Below are 18530 nucleotides of genomic sequence, written 5' to 3' on the forward strand. Positions count from 1 at the left end.
TAATCCCTTCACATAATGTCCCACAAGTAGAGAGTCTAGACTGATCCCTATTTTAACTCTTCTCCCAGGTTGTGCTACTCTTCTGCACAATATTCTAGTTACCTTTTTGCTGTTTATCCCCCCCAAAAAAAACTTTTTAAAGTCCTTAAATGTGCATGAAACATTTTAATAATAAACCTTTATAATAAACCTTTATTGTCAAAGTACAACATGTGTACATTGAGATTAGCTGAGCCTCCCCCCGTGCTCTCACCCCCCAACACACAGTGACAACAAACCCTCCATCCTACCATACCATGTGAACCAACTACACCACACACCGGCCTCCCAAGTCAATTCTGCATTTTCCATCAAGGATAGAAGGAAACTCACCCAATGTAATGAAACTTGCTCTTCTGAAGATCCTTAACAATCAAAAAGCCATTAACAAGCAATTTCCTAAGGTGGTTAAGAGAGGAAGCATCCATCTGAAGGCACCAAAAGTGCGGCTTAGCCCCGGCCCTCAAACTCTAAGGCCCACGGCAGACCAATGTCTTATGATCTCCTCATGGGGAACCTCTGAGTGGAACATTTGTGGGCGGTTCTTGCTCCAGAGAGGAATTCCAAGGAAGTGAGCCCTTCATTGGATGGTGTTTGCGCCACTTTACAAAGAACCGTCTTCAGTCTACTGTTGCTTCCTGGAAAACTGGCAGATATAAAGTGTGATTTATGAAGGTTTTGGAAATTTATTCTATCTGGCTGGTAGTAATTATGACACTTTGACCCAGCAATGCAGTTTAACTAATGCCATGCTAATCTTAATTATTTTCAAATATAATTTAATCTCTATAAAGTAGAAAATGTCAGAAATCAGGACGATGAAAATATTTTAAATGAGGACGATTGTTAATTATACAAATCACTTCATACAGTGCTTCATAAGCGCAATCCTGAATCATTCAGCAGCATCTGGCAGAGCAGAATTGTAGAAATCAAGTGGAAATGCCTGTACCCAGTTGCTAACCCACAGATTTATATCTATAAAATGCGGGTACCAAAATTAACACCTGCAATTCATTATCAGGCTATTTGTTATGATGACCATGAAAAATGAATGTTCTTCATTTGTTTAAACTATTTAGTGCCTATTAATTCTTGTTTGAATTATTCTGTACCTCAGCTGACTTACCAGGTGTTTTGTTAAGGGTTGTGGTCTGCTTCTACAAAGTAAGTAGATAGTTTTGTCCAGAAAGCTAATAGGAAGTAGCACGGCTGTATGGCTAAGCCAGAAGAGTCCATAGATAAGAGTCTTCTTGTTCCTGAGTTGTCTATATTGTGGGAAGAGAAGGTGATTCCTTCTAGCTTCCTTTCTTTCGGCAAAGACAAAGCGCAACAGAGGTTAAGCTTTTGTGTCTCCTCCTCTGGATAGGAAGCATATAAATTTAAATAGATAGATAGATAGATAGATAGATAGATAGATAGATAGATAGATAGATAGATAGATAGATAGATAGATAGATGATAGATAGATAGATAGATAGATAGATAGATAGATAGATAGATAGATAGATATAGACAGACAGACAGACAGACAGACAGACAGACAGACAGACAGATAGTTTATGCCACTTTCATATAAGGTCTGCTTAGAAGATGCTGCTTTTCTTCATGATTTCTCTTATAGAAAATTTTATCTTTCCCTCTCACGGCACTGCAGATTGACAGATAACTTTCATATAAGAACATATATTTGAGTTGTGAACCCCTATCCGCTATAGCGGGTGAAGAATGGAGTAGGTAGCAGACTATAGCAGTAAGCCCTCTCCCCTGGGCAATGTTACTTTCCCTGTAACCTACACATTTGCTGACTCACCTAGGTATTTCTTCCTGTAACACCTTTGGACCAATGATTCTGATTGACCTGTCATGTTCTGGATAGGATTCTAATTGTGATTCCAATCTAGAATAAGAGTATTTCATAAACAGCACTGCGGTTACTTCCCAACACTCTAAGATGGTGTATGTGTGGGGTGGGTGGGTGGGTGGGTGCGTGCGTGCGTGGAGGTGTTTCTTGATTAGGAACTCATAGCCTTTGTCCTGAAAGAAACCCTCCATGCAACTCTAGCATCTCAGTAGAAAACTAGCCGTCCCTTGGTAGTTGTCTCCAGCAAACTGTTAAATATTTTTAATTGAGTAAATAACAAATATAGCAGTGATTAAAAATAGAAAGGAGGTGTTAAATTAGCTAAGCACCATTCTGCAGAGCTGGATCTGATTATTGCTCAGTTCTGTGGTTGCTTAACTGTAAAACTTGTTTTTCTTTCTTAACAGCTGTGCTCTTATTATTCCAAGCAATTCTTTTGTCTGCAGTGGGGAAAAATTGCTCCAGCTTTAGATTAACATTGTGGAGTGTCTTTCCAACAATATCCCTGCTTTGCTCTTTGCATTTATTACTTTTCAAAGTTATTCTATCTTGGAAAAAAAGAAGAAAAAAAACATAGCCCTGAGTTTCTTTGCAAGTCTTTTTCTGCAGAACAGCAACATATGAAGCTCAAATTCTTCCAGCAGTCCATTAAGACTTCCAGATTCTCCTCTGCCCTTAATCAAGGCCTTGCACCTGTTTCTTAAAGGTAAAGGTAGAGGTTCCCTCGCACATGCGTGCTAGTCGTTTCCGACTCTAGGGGCCGGTGCTCATCTCCGTTTCAAAGCCGAACAGCCAGCGCTTGTCCGAGGACGTCTCCGTGGTCATGTGGCCGGCATGACTAGATGCCAAAGGCGCACGGAACGCTGTTACCTTCCCACCGTAGTGGTCCCTATTTCCTACTTGCATTTTTACGTGCTTTCGAACTGCTAGGTTGGCAGAAGCTGGGACGAGTAACAGGCGCTCACTCTGTTACGCGGCACTCAGGATTCGACCCGCCAAACTGCCGACCTTCTGATCGACAAGCTCAGCGTCCTAACCCACTGAGCCACCGCATCCCTGTTTCTTACTTACCTTTTTTTAAAAAAAATACTCATAAAAGCAAGAAGAACATTTCTCACCTGGAAGAAGTCATAAAGCATTATAAAAGTACTTACTCCAAAGTTTGGAGCCTGACAGAGTGAAGCAAAATGTTTTCTGGGAAAGTCCTTTTCTTCTTTCTGGAGGAAATAAGGGACTTTGGAGTTCAATATCCTTTATATACTCCTGTAATCCTGTAAAGTACCATGCAGTCATGGTGAAATAGAAAAAATCGGCAGCAGCCACAGTTCTCTTTGGAGGGCTATCACTGGAAGTGACTCACCTTGTCAGGTCATCACGTATTTATTCTTTATTAGCTTATAGTATAAAATATGAAAATACAAAAGCAAGTAGTAGAAACAAAGGCAAGGGGAAGAGAAAAAGAGATGTGTGGGGAGAAAGTAAAAAAAGGCATTGACTTCCAACTCCCTCTTGTTGCAGTAAAATAAGGCATTGACATCAAACATCAACTTTTTACTTTTCTATAATAGTATAAACTAGCCATCTTTATAACAACAAATCAATCTAATCAGTAAAACCCAAAATCACAGTATCATTTTTTTCCACCTCAAGCACAAAGTCCAGAAGCGGTTTCCAAGTAGAAACAAAAGTGCTTATATTCTTTTCTTTGATCAGAACAGTCAGTTTAGTCATCTCTGCTAACTTACATCTAATTCTTGGTTTCTTGCCTTGCCATATAAACTTGGAAATATCCCTCTGCCATTGTTTAAATGGAGTGTCAGTTGCAAGTATTGGTAATGTCTGAAACAGAAGCATCTTTGGTAAAACATTCATCTTAATTACAGAAACTCTACCCAGTGATAAATGTAATTTGTCCCATCTCTGCCAATCTTTTTTAATATCATTCCAGAGAGGCACATAATTATTTTGAAACAGTTTGGTATTTGTGTTTGTCAACATAACACCCCCAATATTTCACCTTTTTCTCAACCTTAAAACCAGACTTTTTAATCAATATATCACAATCCTGAGATGATATATTCTTAAATCGACATTGTTGTTTTCTGTTTACTTATTTTAAAACCTGCTAAAGGCCCCAACACATTTAATTTCCTCATCAAATATTCTATCTTATTTTTTGGTCTTGCAGGAATATAACCAAATCATCAGCAAATGCCCTCAATTTATAAACTTCTGTCTTGATGTTTATACCCATTATTTTATCATCTTACCTAACATGTCTGTTCAAAACTTCCAGCACAAATATAAACAGAGGAGACAAGGAGCATCCTTATCTCGGACCCTTTTGAATTTCACATGAATTAGTTAAGTCACCATTGATAACTGTTTTTGCCTGCTGTGATGTACAATCAACCTTGATTCCTTGAATAAAGTTTTCTCCAAAGTCCATTTCTTTAAACATAAAAACCCAGTTTAGATTGCAAAGGCCTTCTCCGCATCTAAGAACATTAGAGCTGCCTGTTTGTCGTTATGGTATTGTTAATATTCAGTGATACTTAAAATAGTCCTCATGTTATCTCCTAGCTGTCTTTTTGGCAGAAAGCCAGATTGGTCTTCATGAATATATATGCCTGTAAGATCATCTTTAGTCTTTCTGCCACCTTAGCAGGTCATCAGTCACTCTGTAAGGCTCAAGAAACGGTGACTGTCAAACAGGCTTTTTTCTTGGACAGGTACCTTTTTCACTACTGATATCTTCCTAAATAAAATAACTCCGCTATTTTAGTCGGGGGGGGAGAAAAGGATGTTTTTAATTTTTAACTCTAATTTTTAATTTATTTTAATTTTAATTTTTATTTATTCTACAGGGGCCTTTAATTTAAATTTTTATTTTAACTTCTGTATTTATTGTACGTTATTGTTGCTAGCCGCCCTGAGTCCTTCGGGAGATAGGGCGGCATATAAGTCCCAATAATAAATAAATAAATAAAACTTCCTGTAAGATGCTCCATCTACTCTTCCACTATGGTTAGGTTTCCTTCTTATGCCACTTTGTTGTTAGCTGTGCATTGAGCAACTGTAGATTTATTACTCTCCGAGAAAAGTTGTGCTTTAAATTGCCTTTAACTTTCTGTCCTGCCTTTCCATATAGTGTGTATAACTGCCGTGGAGCAAAACTGAGTGGGGGAAAAAAAGGACATCTCCAAGACATTTATTTGACTTACAAGATTTTTATTAAGCTCATGCCTTTGAAATGAAGACCTGTTTTCCCTATTTATTGCCAGGCAGGACTGGGCCACTGAATGTGTGAGCCGCTGTCTGAGTACACATACAAAGAAACTGATAGATTCTGAAGTCTTCTCATATTAAAGCAGTGGCGTAGCGTGGGGGGTGCAGGGGGGGCCGGGCGCAACATCTGGGGGGGCGCACTCGCACTCGCAGCTCTCTGCCCCTGCCTGGCTCACTCACTCTCTCTCACTGCAGTGCTGGCTGTGCGAATCCGATCCGAGCCGCCGGGTCGCCGCCCACTGTGGAGGGGGGGTGCCAGGCGTGTGGTGTGGTGCGGTGCGGAGAGAGAGCGAGAGACTATCTGGGGGAGGGACAGTGCAGCGGCCGGGTGCTTGCCCTGGGTGCTGACAACCCACGCTACGCCACTGCATTAAAGTCCTTTTGTTAACACAAGTGCCTCAAAACAAAAATGTAGAGTCATAATCTCACTTTCACATATTTGTGCATGGTTTTATATCTTGGATGTAATCCCAATGTCGTTGTCAGAACAAAGACCATGGGCCGTAAAGCAATTTGTAGAATACCCCTGCAGCATCTTTTGATTTTGTTTTGTTATGCTGTGCATTAATTTTGCCTGGATCTGAATTACAAGTTTGCTTCTGTAAAAGAGGCCATCAGCAATAACTCGGTAAACTGCACTAAGGTAAAATGACAGTGCTCGTAAAAACCAAAAGAGTCCCACAGCACTAAGATGCTCGTTATGGCAGATACTTCAGGGGAAAACAGTCTAAAGCACCTGTTTTTGAACTCTTTTACTGTCTCCAGTGGAAGTGGGTAACAAATTGTATTAGCAGGTAATCTACCTTTCCAATTAAAAATTGCCCAAGACAAATGCATACTTAAATAACAAAGGCACATGACACAAATAAGAAAAAAAGATAATTGTGTAGTCAGCATAAATTTGGAAAGTTATAGTAAATGAGAAAGATGTTATTAATCAGCAAAAAGAAAATAATGAGGAAGCCTGATTTGTACCGACACTGTTAAACCCATAACAGCCACTCAGAACCACAAAAGGCTAGATTCTGAGCCTTTTTAATCAGATTTACTGTATTAAAAAGGGGGATAGGTTGCAGAATCTTGAAGCTGGATGTTTGTATTTGAAGCAGCCTGGGAAGGTTGCTTCTTGCTTTCCTGATACAGGAGAATGTTCCAGCCCTGTAATATTTTTCAAACCCCTTTTTTCTAAATTCTGAGAAGTCTATAATGTGGGTACCTTCCACTCCCCAAAACAGGCCATATCGAGGATGACCTGTCCATATTGGTTAATAAAACAGTCACCTAATAGGACACCAAGTTCCATAGGGCACCAGATGTTGAAGAAAAAATTAAAAGTGAATATTTACTCCTTTTCGAAAACAAAATCTCCCTAGATCTGCTGTTATATTTGGGATTGCTGAATTTAGGGATGTCAGGATGATAAAAAAGGAATTGTATGACTTGCCTAGAACCCCAGTTGCTGGAATACCCCCTGTGGCAGGCATGAACAATTCTTTTGGACCTCAGGGCCATGTGTGGCGCTTTAATTTTATGTGCATTTGCAGGTGCACATCAGAGATTCCAGGGGTGTTTATTGCAGCAAGACAGACTAACAGGTTCTTGAGACCTGGTCTATATCTCTCTCTGTCCTATCCTAACTAAACAAAATCAAGCTTGGGTTATTTTTATTTTCCCCCCTCTTTCTCAGCACTATAATCTTTTCTGCAAAGTAATTATTTCCTCCCCTATTAAGTGCAGGCTCGCTCATACCTTTCCCATCCTCAGATCAGTGCTTAATTCCTTGATAGCTACCATCAATTAGCAATGCGGAAACCATTAGGATTGCTAAAGTGAGGTTAAATCTACAAATACATAAACACACACACACACACACACACACACACACACAGAGAGACAGACAGAGTGATATATGTCTAGCATGGTGAAGTTTGTGTGGGAAGGCAAATTGAGCATTCTCAAGGTTCAGCTGACTCAGCCGGATGCTGGGCATGTCCATGGTGCAATTACTGGGTAAAACGTGGGATCTATCATTGTCTGGCTGTTGAAAATGTCAGAAATAATAATGAAAACAGGTCCAGCTTACTGCGGTAGCCACTATATATAGGTACCTTTAAATCAAATTGAATCATCTTTTCCCTGTATCAAACCATGGTTGTGCATTTGCTTATAAAATTCCACCACAATTGATAAGATATGAGGGCAATATGAGAATCATACAGTGAAGATCTGTATTGTGCTCCATGTAGTATAAGGTGGAGTGACTTGGGATGGTCTCCAAATAGTACTATTAACATATGGAAAATATATTTTTAGACAAGATGCTCTGGCATATGTCTGGGAAAGGCAAAACTAAAAAGGAGATACAGAGTAGTACACTGAGATTTTTAAGGTTACCTCCTGAATTTAAATGGATGCCTGTGTCATTGCTTTCCCCCCCACTTCCTCCCTAGATACATGTGGAAAATTACATTTTCTTCACATTATATGTATTAAATAACTCTCAGTAGTTTAAAATATGGGGCCAAACTGCTTGATTTAAACTGACAAGAATTATAAACCATACATATGTGTATGTATGTGTACAAACATACATACATACCCACAAGTGGGTCAGTATAAAAGGGGGGGAAAGTGACATTGCCATTAGTGGCTACCCAACCAATCAGAAGAAATAGATGAACTCTTTGCCAATGAGTTAACAAATGTATGTAAGAAGCATATCACAGTAGTAATGGGAGACTTCAACTATCCAGATATCAGCTGGGAGACAAACTCTGCAGCAAGCAAGAGATCAAACAGATTCCTTAACCAACCTAGCCGACAACTTTGTCATCCGAAAGGTGGAGGAGGGAACTAGATGTAAAACTATACTGGACCTAATCCTTACTAATCAAGAAGAAGTGATAGAGGGAGTTGAGGTTGCCGGAACCTTGGGTGAAAATGTCCATATCATACTGGAATTTAATGTAATGAAAACACTAGCAATAGTAAACAATCCAACCATTGTCTTAAACTTCAAAAGAGCCAATTTTAACAAACTCAGAGATAACCTAGGAAAGATTCCATGGATGAAAATCCTAAAGGGGAAAACAATCCAAGAAGCATGGGAAATTCTGAAAAATGTGATTATAAAAGCCCATACCAGCATAATACCACTGAAAAACAAAAACAAGAAATTCGAGAAGCAACCAGATCTGACAAACTGAAAGACAAAAGGGACAAGTACAAAAAATGGAAAGAGGGGCACATAACTAAGGCCGATTATCAGCAGACAGCCAGAACATGCAAAGATGAAATCAGGAAAGCAGAATAAACAAAGACTTGCAGCAGAAATCAAGGATAATAAAAAAAAGTTTCTTCCAACATATTAACAATATGAAAAAAGTTAAGGAAACTGTAGGTCCACTAAAGAGAGAGGATGGCAAGGAAGTAACAGGCAACAGGGAGAAAGCAGAGCTGCTTAACTCATCCTTTGCATCAGTCTTTACATAAAAAGATGTCCAACATACCCCCCCAAAAAAACACTGCAAAAGACAAACTAGAAAGAAACATTAAAATAAGCAAGAAAACGGTAAGAGAACACCTATCTGACCTTGACAAATATAAATCATCGGGACATGACAGACTACATCCCACAGTTCTGAAGGAGCTGGCAGATGTTATCTCAGAACGATTGCACCATATCTTTCAAAAATCCTGGAGCAGCGGGGAAATAACTGAGGATTGGAAAAGGGCTGATGTGGTTCCCATCTTCAAGAAAGGGGGAAAAACGGACCCAGGAAATTACAGACCAATCAGTTTAAAATGAATACCTTGGAAGATCCTAGAAAAGATAATCAAAAAAGAGATTGGGAAAAACTAGAAGCAAACAAAGTTATAACTAGTAGCCAGCATGGGTTTGTTAAAAACAGATCCTGCCAAACCAATCTTATTTCATTCTTTGATAAAGTGACTAAATTAATAGAGCAGCAAAATGCTGTGGATGTAGTATACTTAAATTTCAGTAAGGCATTTGATAAAGTAGACCACAACCTACTCCTTGGTAAGCTAGAAAAAGGTGGAATAGACAATATCACCCCAGATGGATCTGTAGCTGGCTGGCAAACTGTCCTCAATGGCACAACATCCACATGGAGAGAAGTAAGCAGTGGTTCCGTCTTAGCCCCAGTACTCTTCAATATCTTCATAAATGACTTACATGAGGGAACTGAAGGGGAACTCATCAAATTTGCAAATGACACTAAACTAGCAGAAGTATCTAACACCCCAGAAGACAAACTCAGGATCCAAAAAGATCTTGACAAACTTGAACAATGAGCCCTATCCAACAAAATGAGTTTAAATGTGGAGAAAAGCACAATTTTACATTTAGGCAGGAAAAATCAAAGGTACAAGTACAAATTACTGGCTGAAAAACAGTAATTGTGAGAGGGACCTTGGAGTCCTAGTGGACAATGACTTGACTATGAGCCAGCAGTGTGAAGCAGTAGCCAAAAAAGCTAATATAATCCTGGGTTGTATAAACAGAGGCCTAGAATTAAGATCACACAAAGTATTAGTACTGCTTTATAAAACCCTAGTAAGACCACACCTGGAATACTGCAGCCAGTTTTGGTCACCATATCACAAAAAGGATGTTGAGAGTTTGGAGGGAATACAGAGAAGAGCAACTAGGATGATCAAAGGCCTGGAGACTAAAACATACGAAGAATGGCTGCAGGACTTGGGTTTGGCTAGTCTAAGGAAAAGAAGAAACAGGGGAGACATGACAGCAGTGTTCCAGTTGCCACAAAGAAGAGGGGGTCATGTTATTCTCCAAAGCACCAGAGGGCAGGACAAGAAACAATGGTTGGAAACTGATCAAAGAGAGAAGCAACCTGGAATTAAGGAGAAACTCCCTGACAGTGAGGACAATTAACCAGTGGAACAGCGTGCCCTCAGAAATTGTGGGTGCTCCATCACTGGAGATTTTTAAGAAGAGGCTGGACAGTCACTTGTCTGAGATCGTATAGGTTCTCCTGCTTGAGCAGGGGGCTGGACTAGAAGACCTTCAAGGTCCCTTCCAACTCTATTCTATTCTAAGTATAAAGACGTGGCATCTAGGCTGAATTAATCTAATGTGCTCTGTGGATTATCTTTTAAAATAATTTGGAAACATCAACTGGTACAAATTATTGACCACTTTATTGTTTAAGTGCCTGAAACATTTGACATACATATTTTACCAATTCTACTGGTTGCATTTCAAGACCCAAACAGAACGCGTGTATTGACCTTTAAATTTATAAAGAGTCTAGGACTGAATTGTTTGAAGAATTGCTAACACCTATTAGTGTATCCACACAGAAAGAGTAATATCTGAGGCCCTAATGTTGCATTACAGTAATTAATACAATATTGTACCATTAATAAGAACAATTACATTAGCAGTTATCCCTCATGTGTGAATTCTATTCCACTCAAGATTTGTCAAGTTTAAAATGGGAGTTAAATCCTACGTTATGCTCTGCCTCTTTTTAAAATACTTTCATCATGATGCTATACTTAAGATGTGGTTTAGCTACGATATTTTTATTTTGTGAATTTGCATGTTTGCATTTGCTTTAAGAGACAGCCTATGCTTTTTGAACTAAATAAAATATATGGCCAGCAAGTTTTCAGTTTTGAATTGCTATTTTAATGTTTTAGGATATTCCCACGGGGGCTGACAGCTGTGTCACCAGTCTGTCCTGTGATTCTCATCGTTCGCTCATTGTAGCAGGGCTTGGCGATGGCTCCATTCGGGTTTATGATCGACGGATGGCTCTGAGTGAATGGTAAGACAGCCACCTCATTCCTCACAACAGCAAGGAAAGCTTATATGTGTTCTGACTGGTTGGCTCAGGTGGCTATGCATGAAGTAGGAGCACTTGCCCCAGCAATGTTCCCCAGATTACCATCAATTGCAAAGATGATTTTTCTCTTCTCCCTTCCCATATATATCTTAAGCTTGGGTGAATTTTAACAACGTAGGCCAGACATGTCAAACACAAGGCCCGTGGGCCGGATCTGGCCCACGAAGTGGTTTTATGCGGCCCGCAAAGCCATCCTGGAAACACTGAGGGAACGGCCCCCACTGCCTTGGCCCTGGCCCAGAGACCCTCCTTCCTCCAGAGACCCCCAGATCTGTCCCACTCCTGCCCAGGCCCCCATAGACACCCTTGATGCCAACAATGTAGAGCTGGCCATGCCCATCCAGTAGGCCATACGCACTCTAGCCACACCCACCCAATAGGCCACGCCCACCCTGGCCACACCCACCCGGCCCCCTAAGGGCAACCGCAATGCTGATGCGGCCCTCAATGAAATTGAGTTTGACACCCCTGACGTAGGCCTTCCTATTTGATGGATGGGAGGGAAAGGGAAGGAAGGAAGGAAGGAAGGAAGGAAGGAAGGAAGGAAGGAAGGAAGGAAGGAAGGACGGACCTAGAAACAAATGCTATGGGCGCAGTTTTTTTAACCAAACTATATTATTGTTAACATAAAAGATAGGGCAGTGTTCTGTAGATTTTTCCCTTGCCTGAAATAAATGTGTGATGGAATTACTGCTGGCATTAAATTACAGATAAGCTCCTATCTCTTTATTGTACAAGGCAGGCTTCAAATCACATGCATGCAAGGCGTGATTGCTGCCTATCCATTTTCTCCTTTGCTGCACCTATCAAGCCCAAGACATAGCAAGAGTACCTGTTGAAATAAGGAGCTGCAGGAAGAGGAGTGCCTTAATGTGCCAGCTCTCATTCAGTGGCTTACACCTTCACTTCTGTGGCCAAGCCATCCCAGGAAGCAGATGGTTCTCCTTGTAGCAGCTTCGGGGTTTTCTCCAGATCTTATTTTCAGACTCTCTCCTTTCACTTGTAGCCGCGTGATGACCTATCGAGAGCACACAGCTTGGGTGGTGAAGGCATATTTGCAGAAACATCCTGAAGGCAACATCATGAGTGTCAGGTAAAAAAAATGGAGTAAATGAAAAGGAACAAGAACCTCTGAATATTTATGTGACATTTTCCCGCCAAAACATTACTTTGGGCACTCTTGTTTGAAAAGCTGTCTCCAGTATTTAAACAGCAGTGAGGTTTGAGCTCTTTACTTTGGCATTTCTGTCCACCAATTAACTCGTGATTCAAAACTGGAATGGCAAAAGAAGAGCCTTGTTTCTTAGAACAATGGCTTTTAAAGAAGATTAGGACAAACTATACTCAAAGTAATTGACAAAATTATACAACTCTGCAGTTAACCATTGGTCTTATCTAAGATTGGAGAGCCATGTTACAGGTAGTCCTCGACGTAAGACCACAACTGAAGCCAAAATTTCTGTTGCTATAGGAGAAAGTTGTGAAGCCAGTTTTAGCCCATTTGATGACCTTTCTCGCCACAGTCATTTAGTGAATCACTGGTGTTGTTAAGTTAGTAAGATGGTTGTTAAGTGAATCTGGCTTCCCCATTGACTTTGCCTGTCAGAAAGTCGCAAAAGGTGACCCCAGGACACTGCAGCACTCACATAGATGAGTCAGATGTCAAGTTTCCAAATTTTGATCATGTGACCATGGGGATGCTGCAGTGCCCCTAAGTGTGGAAAACAGTCATAAGTCACTTTTTTCAGTGCTGTTATAACCTTGAATGGTCACTAAATGAACTGTTGTAAGTCAAGGACTACCTGTATACAGGGAGGACAGCAGTATTTGTAAGAGGGAGCACCCCAATCCAAGAGAAAAGGCAAACTCTTTCCAGGTAACCTCTTGGACTCTCAAGGACACAAACACAAGTGTTGCAATCAACAAGTCTGGAAATAGGGCCCAGCTTTCAGGCCTGCTTTCTTTATCCTTAGGAAGAAATCTGAGCGGACAGCTCTCATTTTGAAAACTTTAAAAGGAACAATCCTCCACTTTAACCAGATTTTTTTTTCCTGACTCTGAAGTAAAAGAGAAGAATTGGGTAACTAGCCAAAAGAAGTAATTTGCTCATTAGATCTGTAACTTCCCTTTCCTTGAAGAACCAAGGCAACAGACTTGGTTCTCCCTCCAGTAGTTTCCCCACCCCCTAAAAGTAACCAGACTGTGAGGCAGGTTGGAGTGACAGAGAGAGTTGTCTGCCAGTTGAGCTTCCATGGTAGAATGTGGCCTTGAACTTCATTCCTAGTTCATTATCTTAACTTCTAGATCACATTGACACTCACAAATCTTTTGCTAGCAAGAAAGGAAATAAATAAAAAGGTAGGAGAGATTTCATTGCATGTTCTGAGCTTATTGCTATGAGAAGTTATTTTCCCATCTAGCAAATTTTTGTGCATAAATCCATTCCTTATTCTCAATAAATATGATGAGAGAGCACTCTCTCTATTAAGTGTTCCATTCACGGGACAGCAGAATATAATTTATTGCCTCTACATTGCCATTTGTGTTTTTTTTAGAGAAGTTGTTCTCTGTAGCCTGGGCTAAAAAAGCATATAATTCTCTCTTTTTTTTAAAAAAAAAAGTCTTTATTAATTATTTACAGTAAAATTGACAACAGAATAATACATAGGGAAAGGGACAATGGGTTTAAAGACACAAACCATATAATCACATAGTACTAATCGTGAAAAACAAATAAAACTGTGAAGCAGCTTTCACAAGAGATCGATGGAACGTTAAGGTGCTTCCAAGCGAAATAGGCAGAATGCAGAGATGCAGTCATTATGAAGCTTTATTCATCGACAGGTTATATAAAAAGAGCTATATGGCATGGAAGCATCCATGCTTCTATGAGAGAAGATAGATAGAAAGAGAAGCAGAGCTAGAACAAAGAAGCAGCCCCTGGGCAGAGGTATTTATGGGGGGTCTCAGCCCCTCCCTAGCCATAAAACTCTCTCGCCAATGGGGCTGCTGCAGGGGAGCAAAGAAGCCTCTTTGCTCCATCTGATGACCTATTTGGGGAACTGCCATGGCTGGCACAAAACATGTAACAATTCCCCTTCTTGCCAGCCAATGACAGGGACCAGTGAATGTGTGTGAGGGGCAAGCAGGTGTCATAGACATGTATAAAAACATTCAGAAGGCCAAACACAAACGCTTACACAGAAGGTTGTGCCGGTCAATGGGAAGAGGTTTGGTGAACAGATCAGCTATCTGGTCAACTGTATTACAGTGCTCTACACGTATAAAACCCTCTTTGACAAGCTGTCTGACATTTTTATAGCGTATGTCTATGTGGCGAGATCTAGAGCCTACTGCATAAGCCTCCGAGATTGCAATGGCGGCTGTGTTGTCCTCTAGAATTTGGATGGGCAGAGGAGGAGCTGCCCAGATGCTCGTTATCAGCTCATTGAACCAAGTCAAATCATTGGCCGTGTCTGACAGGCTGGCATATTCAGCCTCGGCCGTGGAGCAAGAAACAAATTTTTGCTGCCTAACATGCCAATGTACTGGGCAGCCATTTAGCAATATGAGAATACCAGAAGTGCTCCGCCTACTTTTGGTGTCGCCAGCCCAGTCTGCGTCTGAGTAAGCAGAGAGCTGGGCCGTCTCCCCCTTCTCTGGTTCCAGCACAAGGAGGGCATCGGTCGTGCCCCTGAGGTACCTAAGTACCCTCTTAACAGCAGTCCAGTGGAATTCCTTTGGGTGTTCCACATGCCTGGACAATAGATTTACAGCTAAAGCTATGTCAGGCCTGCTCCAATTGCTGATATATAGCAAGGAGCCAATCACAGATCTGTAAAGTGTATTATCTGTGAACTCAGGACCGTCCTTGTGAGTATGGTTGTAAAAGTCGCTTTGCATTGGGCTGTGCGTAGGATTAGATTCTGCCATTTTGCATTTGGCCAATAACTCCTCTATCTTTTCTTTTTGAGATAGAGCGAACCCCCCCTTAGTGGCCAAAATATGCACACCCAAGTACTTATCAACCCGCCCCAAAGATTTCAAAGTGAACTTTTCTTCCAGGGCCTTGGCAAATTCATCACACCCTTCCTTGTCAGGTCCTACATATAGTAGGTCGTCCACATAAACTAACACCCTTTCTGTGGTACCCTTTGAGTTGCGTGTGAAAACACATTTATCTGCACGGGATGCAGTGAAACCAACTCGTTCTAAACTTTTTCTAAGGCAGTCATACCATAGTTTCCCTGACTGTTTGAGACCATATAACCCTTTGTGAAGTAACCATGTATTTTCCCCTTCTTGCTGGTAGCCAGGAGGGGCCTTCACGTAGATCTGCCGGTCCAATTTGGCGTGGAGGTAAGCCGTCTGGATGTCGAATTGGAAGACTTCCTCCCCCAGAGCAGCTGCAGTCACGAGGGCGGTCTTGACGCTCTCTGCCCGGACAGTTGGAGAGTATGTCTCGCCATAGTCTTCCATATAGCGTTGGGCGAATCCCTGAGCTACCAAACGGGCCTTATACAGGTAGAGGCCATTGGCAAGTGGTTTTGCCTTGTAAACCCACCTTGTGCCAATGACTTTCCTCTCCTTTGGAGGTTGCTGGGGGGTGAAGACCTTGAGTTGTTTTAAGCTCTGCATTTCCTTCTCCATCGCGAGCTGCCATTTCTCCTGTTCTTCGATGGGCAGCTCCTGGATGTCAGAGAAGGATTTTGGGGTGACCACAACGCTGTTAACAGACGCGATGTGCCCAATGTCAATTCTCTTTGGCGGGATGCCTTTGTTGGACCGCTTTGACCTCCTTACCTTCTGCCACTCACCGCCTTTTTCTTCCGCGGGTTGATAAGTACTTGGGTGTGCATATTTTGGCCACTAAGGGGGGGTTCGCTCTATCTCAAAAAGAAAAGATAGAGGAGTTATTGGCCAAATGCAAAATGGCAGAATCTAATCCTACGCACAGCCCAATGCAAAGCGACTTTTACAACCATACTCACAAGGACGGTCCTGAGTTCACAGATAATACCACCACGAGGCCCCTTAATATGGCGCCTGCCACCCTGAGTAACCCCGGGACCCCAGGGCTTTCGGCGCGAAATCCCCTGCCTAACTGTGACCTACAGCTTCCTGGGGCAACAGGAAACAAGATGGCTCCGCCCAGGGAGACCGCATGGCCCGGCACCGGAAGCAAGATGGCAGCCCCCTGTGCGCCCACATTTTCTAACAAAGAAAGGCCTCAATTAAGTCTGGAGGCCCAGCAACCCCTGGCATCCTGCCATAGCAACATGCAAACTCCTGGGCTCTCTCCAGCAGAAACCCTCGTGAGCTATGATGGCTATAAGACTGCTCATTACCCCCCAAGGCCCCCGACCCTCTCTCCGGGGCCCCCAGCCTTCCTTTCGCCCCCGCCCAGGCGCTCTCCTTACTTGGCCTTTGGGGGGGGGTTGGCCCCCTCCTCCAGCATCGGCTTTAGCCATCCCCAAGGTCTTCAAGGCAATGCAGGGCCGGGGGGGCTCCAGGAAGGATTTCCAGAGCATTTTAAAAACCAAGTGCCGGCCGGCAATCTTGGGCTCCGCCCACCCCCTGATCACATGTTTTCCGGTCATGCCCAGTACGGGCTTTTTAACCCAGAAGGGGGGCCATCTGAAAATCAGAGAAATATACCACCAACGCCCACTAGAGGGGTACCTTTACCATTTTTTTCAATGCCAACCTCCCAAATGCTCCAAGAATGGGATAATACGTTTCTAATTGCCACCCCGTTGAATCCCAACTTTGAAAAATTGAAAATTGGGGGTGAGAACTATCACAGTTGGAATAGAAATTTGCAGGTATGTCTATTGAAGGATGGGATTCTTGAAATGGCCCTGAACCCACCACCTTTCCCGTGGAGCTCACGAGAAGAGTGGCTTCATAGACAGACTTTTTCCACTCTGATGGAGTCCATCGATGATAATATGTTCCCTAGCATTCCAGATGGACTCACAGCTTGCGCAGCCTTGCGCCTATTATACAATTTATTCAACAGCAAGAGCATGGGTTCTCTCACCAGACTCACAACTGAGTTTTACAACACAAGACTCAGGTTTGGGGCCAGCATGGCAGAACATCTTGGAAAATTAAAATCCCTCAGGGCGCAACTAATGTCCAAAAATTACCGAATACCTGAAGAGAACTTGGTCGCAGTTATTGTGGCTTCCCTGGACAAAAGTTGGAACAATTTTATTATTTCCCTGGAAGGGGGCAGGGATGGACCCATGCCTCTGTCCTACCTCGAGGGCAGACTCATTGACGAAGATAGCAGACGTAGACATACAGGAGAATACAACAGAGTCACCAGCCAGCCAGCCAACACACGACACCGCAACTCAGAGCGGGTTAATGCTCTACTCAAGTGTTTCACCTGTGGCTCTGAGGGGCACCTCAAGAAGGACTGCCCCCATTTTCAACAAGGCCCCAAGCGTGGTCCCAATCAAGGTAGGGGCAAGGGACAAGGAAGGGGCCGTGGCGGGGCCAAAAGTACTAACAATCTTGTGTCTACCTGTGCCCCCACCACAAGAGCTGATAGCTCCACTGACTTATGGTTGCTGGACTCTGGAGCTTCATCTCACATTACTAATGTGAGTCAAGGTTTTAAAAGGTTAAAGAAAATTAACTCATCTGTCAAGGTGGCCAACGGTGATAAAGCTTTGGTTATTGGGGAGGGCACGGTTTCTCTACCCGGGCTTGGAAAAATTGAAGGTGTCTTACACGCGCCCTCTATTGCCAACAACCTGTTGAGCATTATCAAGTTATGTGACGATGACGGGGTGGAAGTTTTATTTCGCAAAGGGGGAGGTCATGTCACCCGGGACCAGAGGGTCATTGGAAATATAGCCATCATAGATGATTTGCCATATTTCTCCCCCTTAGAAGGGGCCTCACAGACAACCCCAAGGCTGCTTAACGACCGCAAGGGTGAAGCGGTTGCATCCAAGCCCCCACAGCAAGGCAGTGTGGATAAGAAATCCCAACCTCAGCTGTCACCTGAAGCACCGCTCAAGGCTACCAAAGCCAAGAGGGTGTCAGTCGGGAAGCCACTCCACGATAAGTGTGCCCATATTTTGCACCGAAGATTAGGTCATGCAAGCTTCCCTGTAGTTAAAAAGATGGGAGAGTTTGCTGAGGGAGTCCAGCTCAAAGATTGTGAGGTATTCCTGGACTGTGCAATCTGTAAGAAGTCAAAGAGGAAAGCTGCGCCTATCCCAAAAACATCACTGCGTAAGACCCAATTCCCATATCAACTAGTTCATGTTGATTTGGTCGGGCCTTTCAAACCATCCTCTGCTACCAACTTGTGAAGCAGCTTTCACAAGAGATCGATGGAACGTTAAGGTGCTTCCAAAGTGAAATAGGCAGAATGCAGAGATGCAGTCATTATGAAGCTTTATTCATCGACAGGTTATATAAAA

General features: G+C 42.5%; 1 protein-coding gene across 1 annotated transcript in view; it reads left to right on the forward strand.

Annotated features, from left to right (window-relative positions):
* Positions 1-18530, forward strand: part of RPTOR (regulatory associated protein of MTOR complex 1) — a 438767-nt gene that overhangs the window by 404406 nt on the left and 15831 nt on the right. Inside the window, exons 31-32 of the mRNA XM_083354435.1 lie at positions 10880-11007; positions 12092-12178. Of these exons, the coding sequence (XP_083210561.1) occupies positions 10880-11007; positions 12092-12178 (215 nt within the window). The remainder of the gene's footprint in view (positions 1-10879; positions 11008-12091; positions 12179-18530) is intronic.

The sequence above is a fragment of the Vipera ursinii genome (genome assembly GCF_947247035.1).
Source record: "Vipera ursinii genome assembly, chromosome: 2".
NCBI lineage: Eukaryota > Metazoa > Chordata > Lepidosauria > Squamata > Viperidae > Vipera > Vipera ursinii.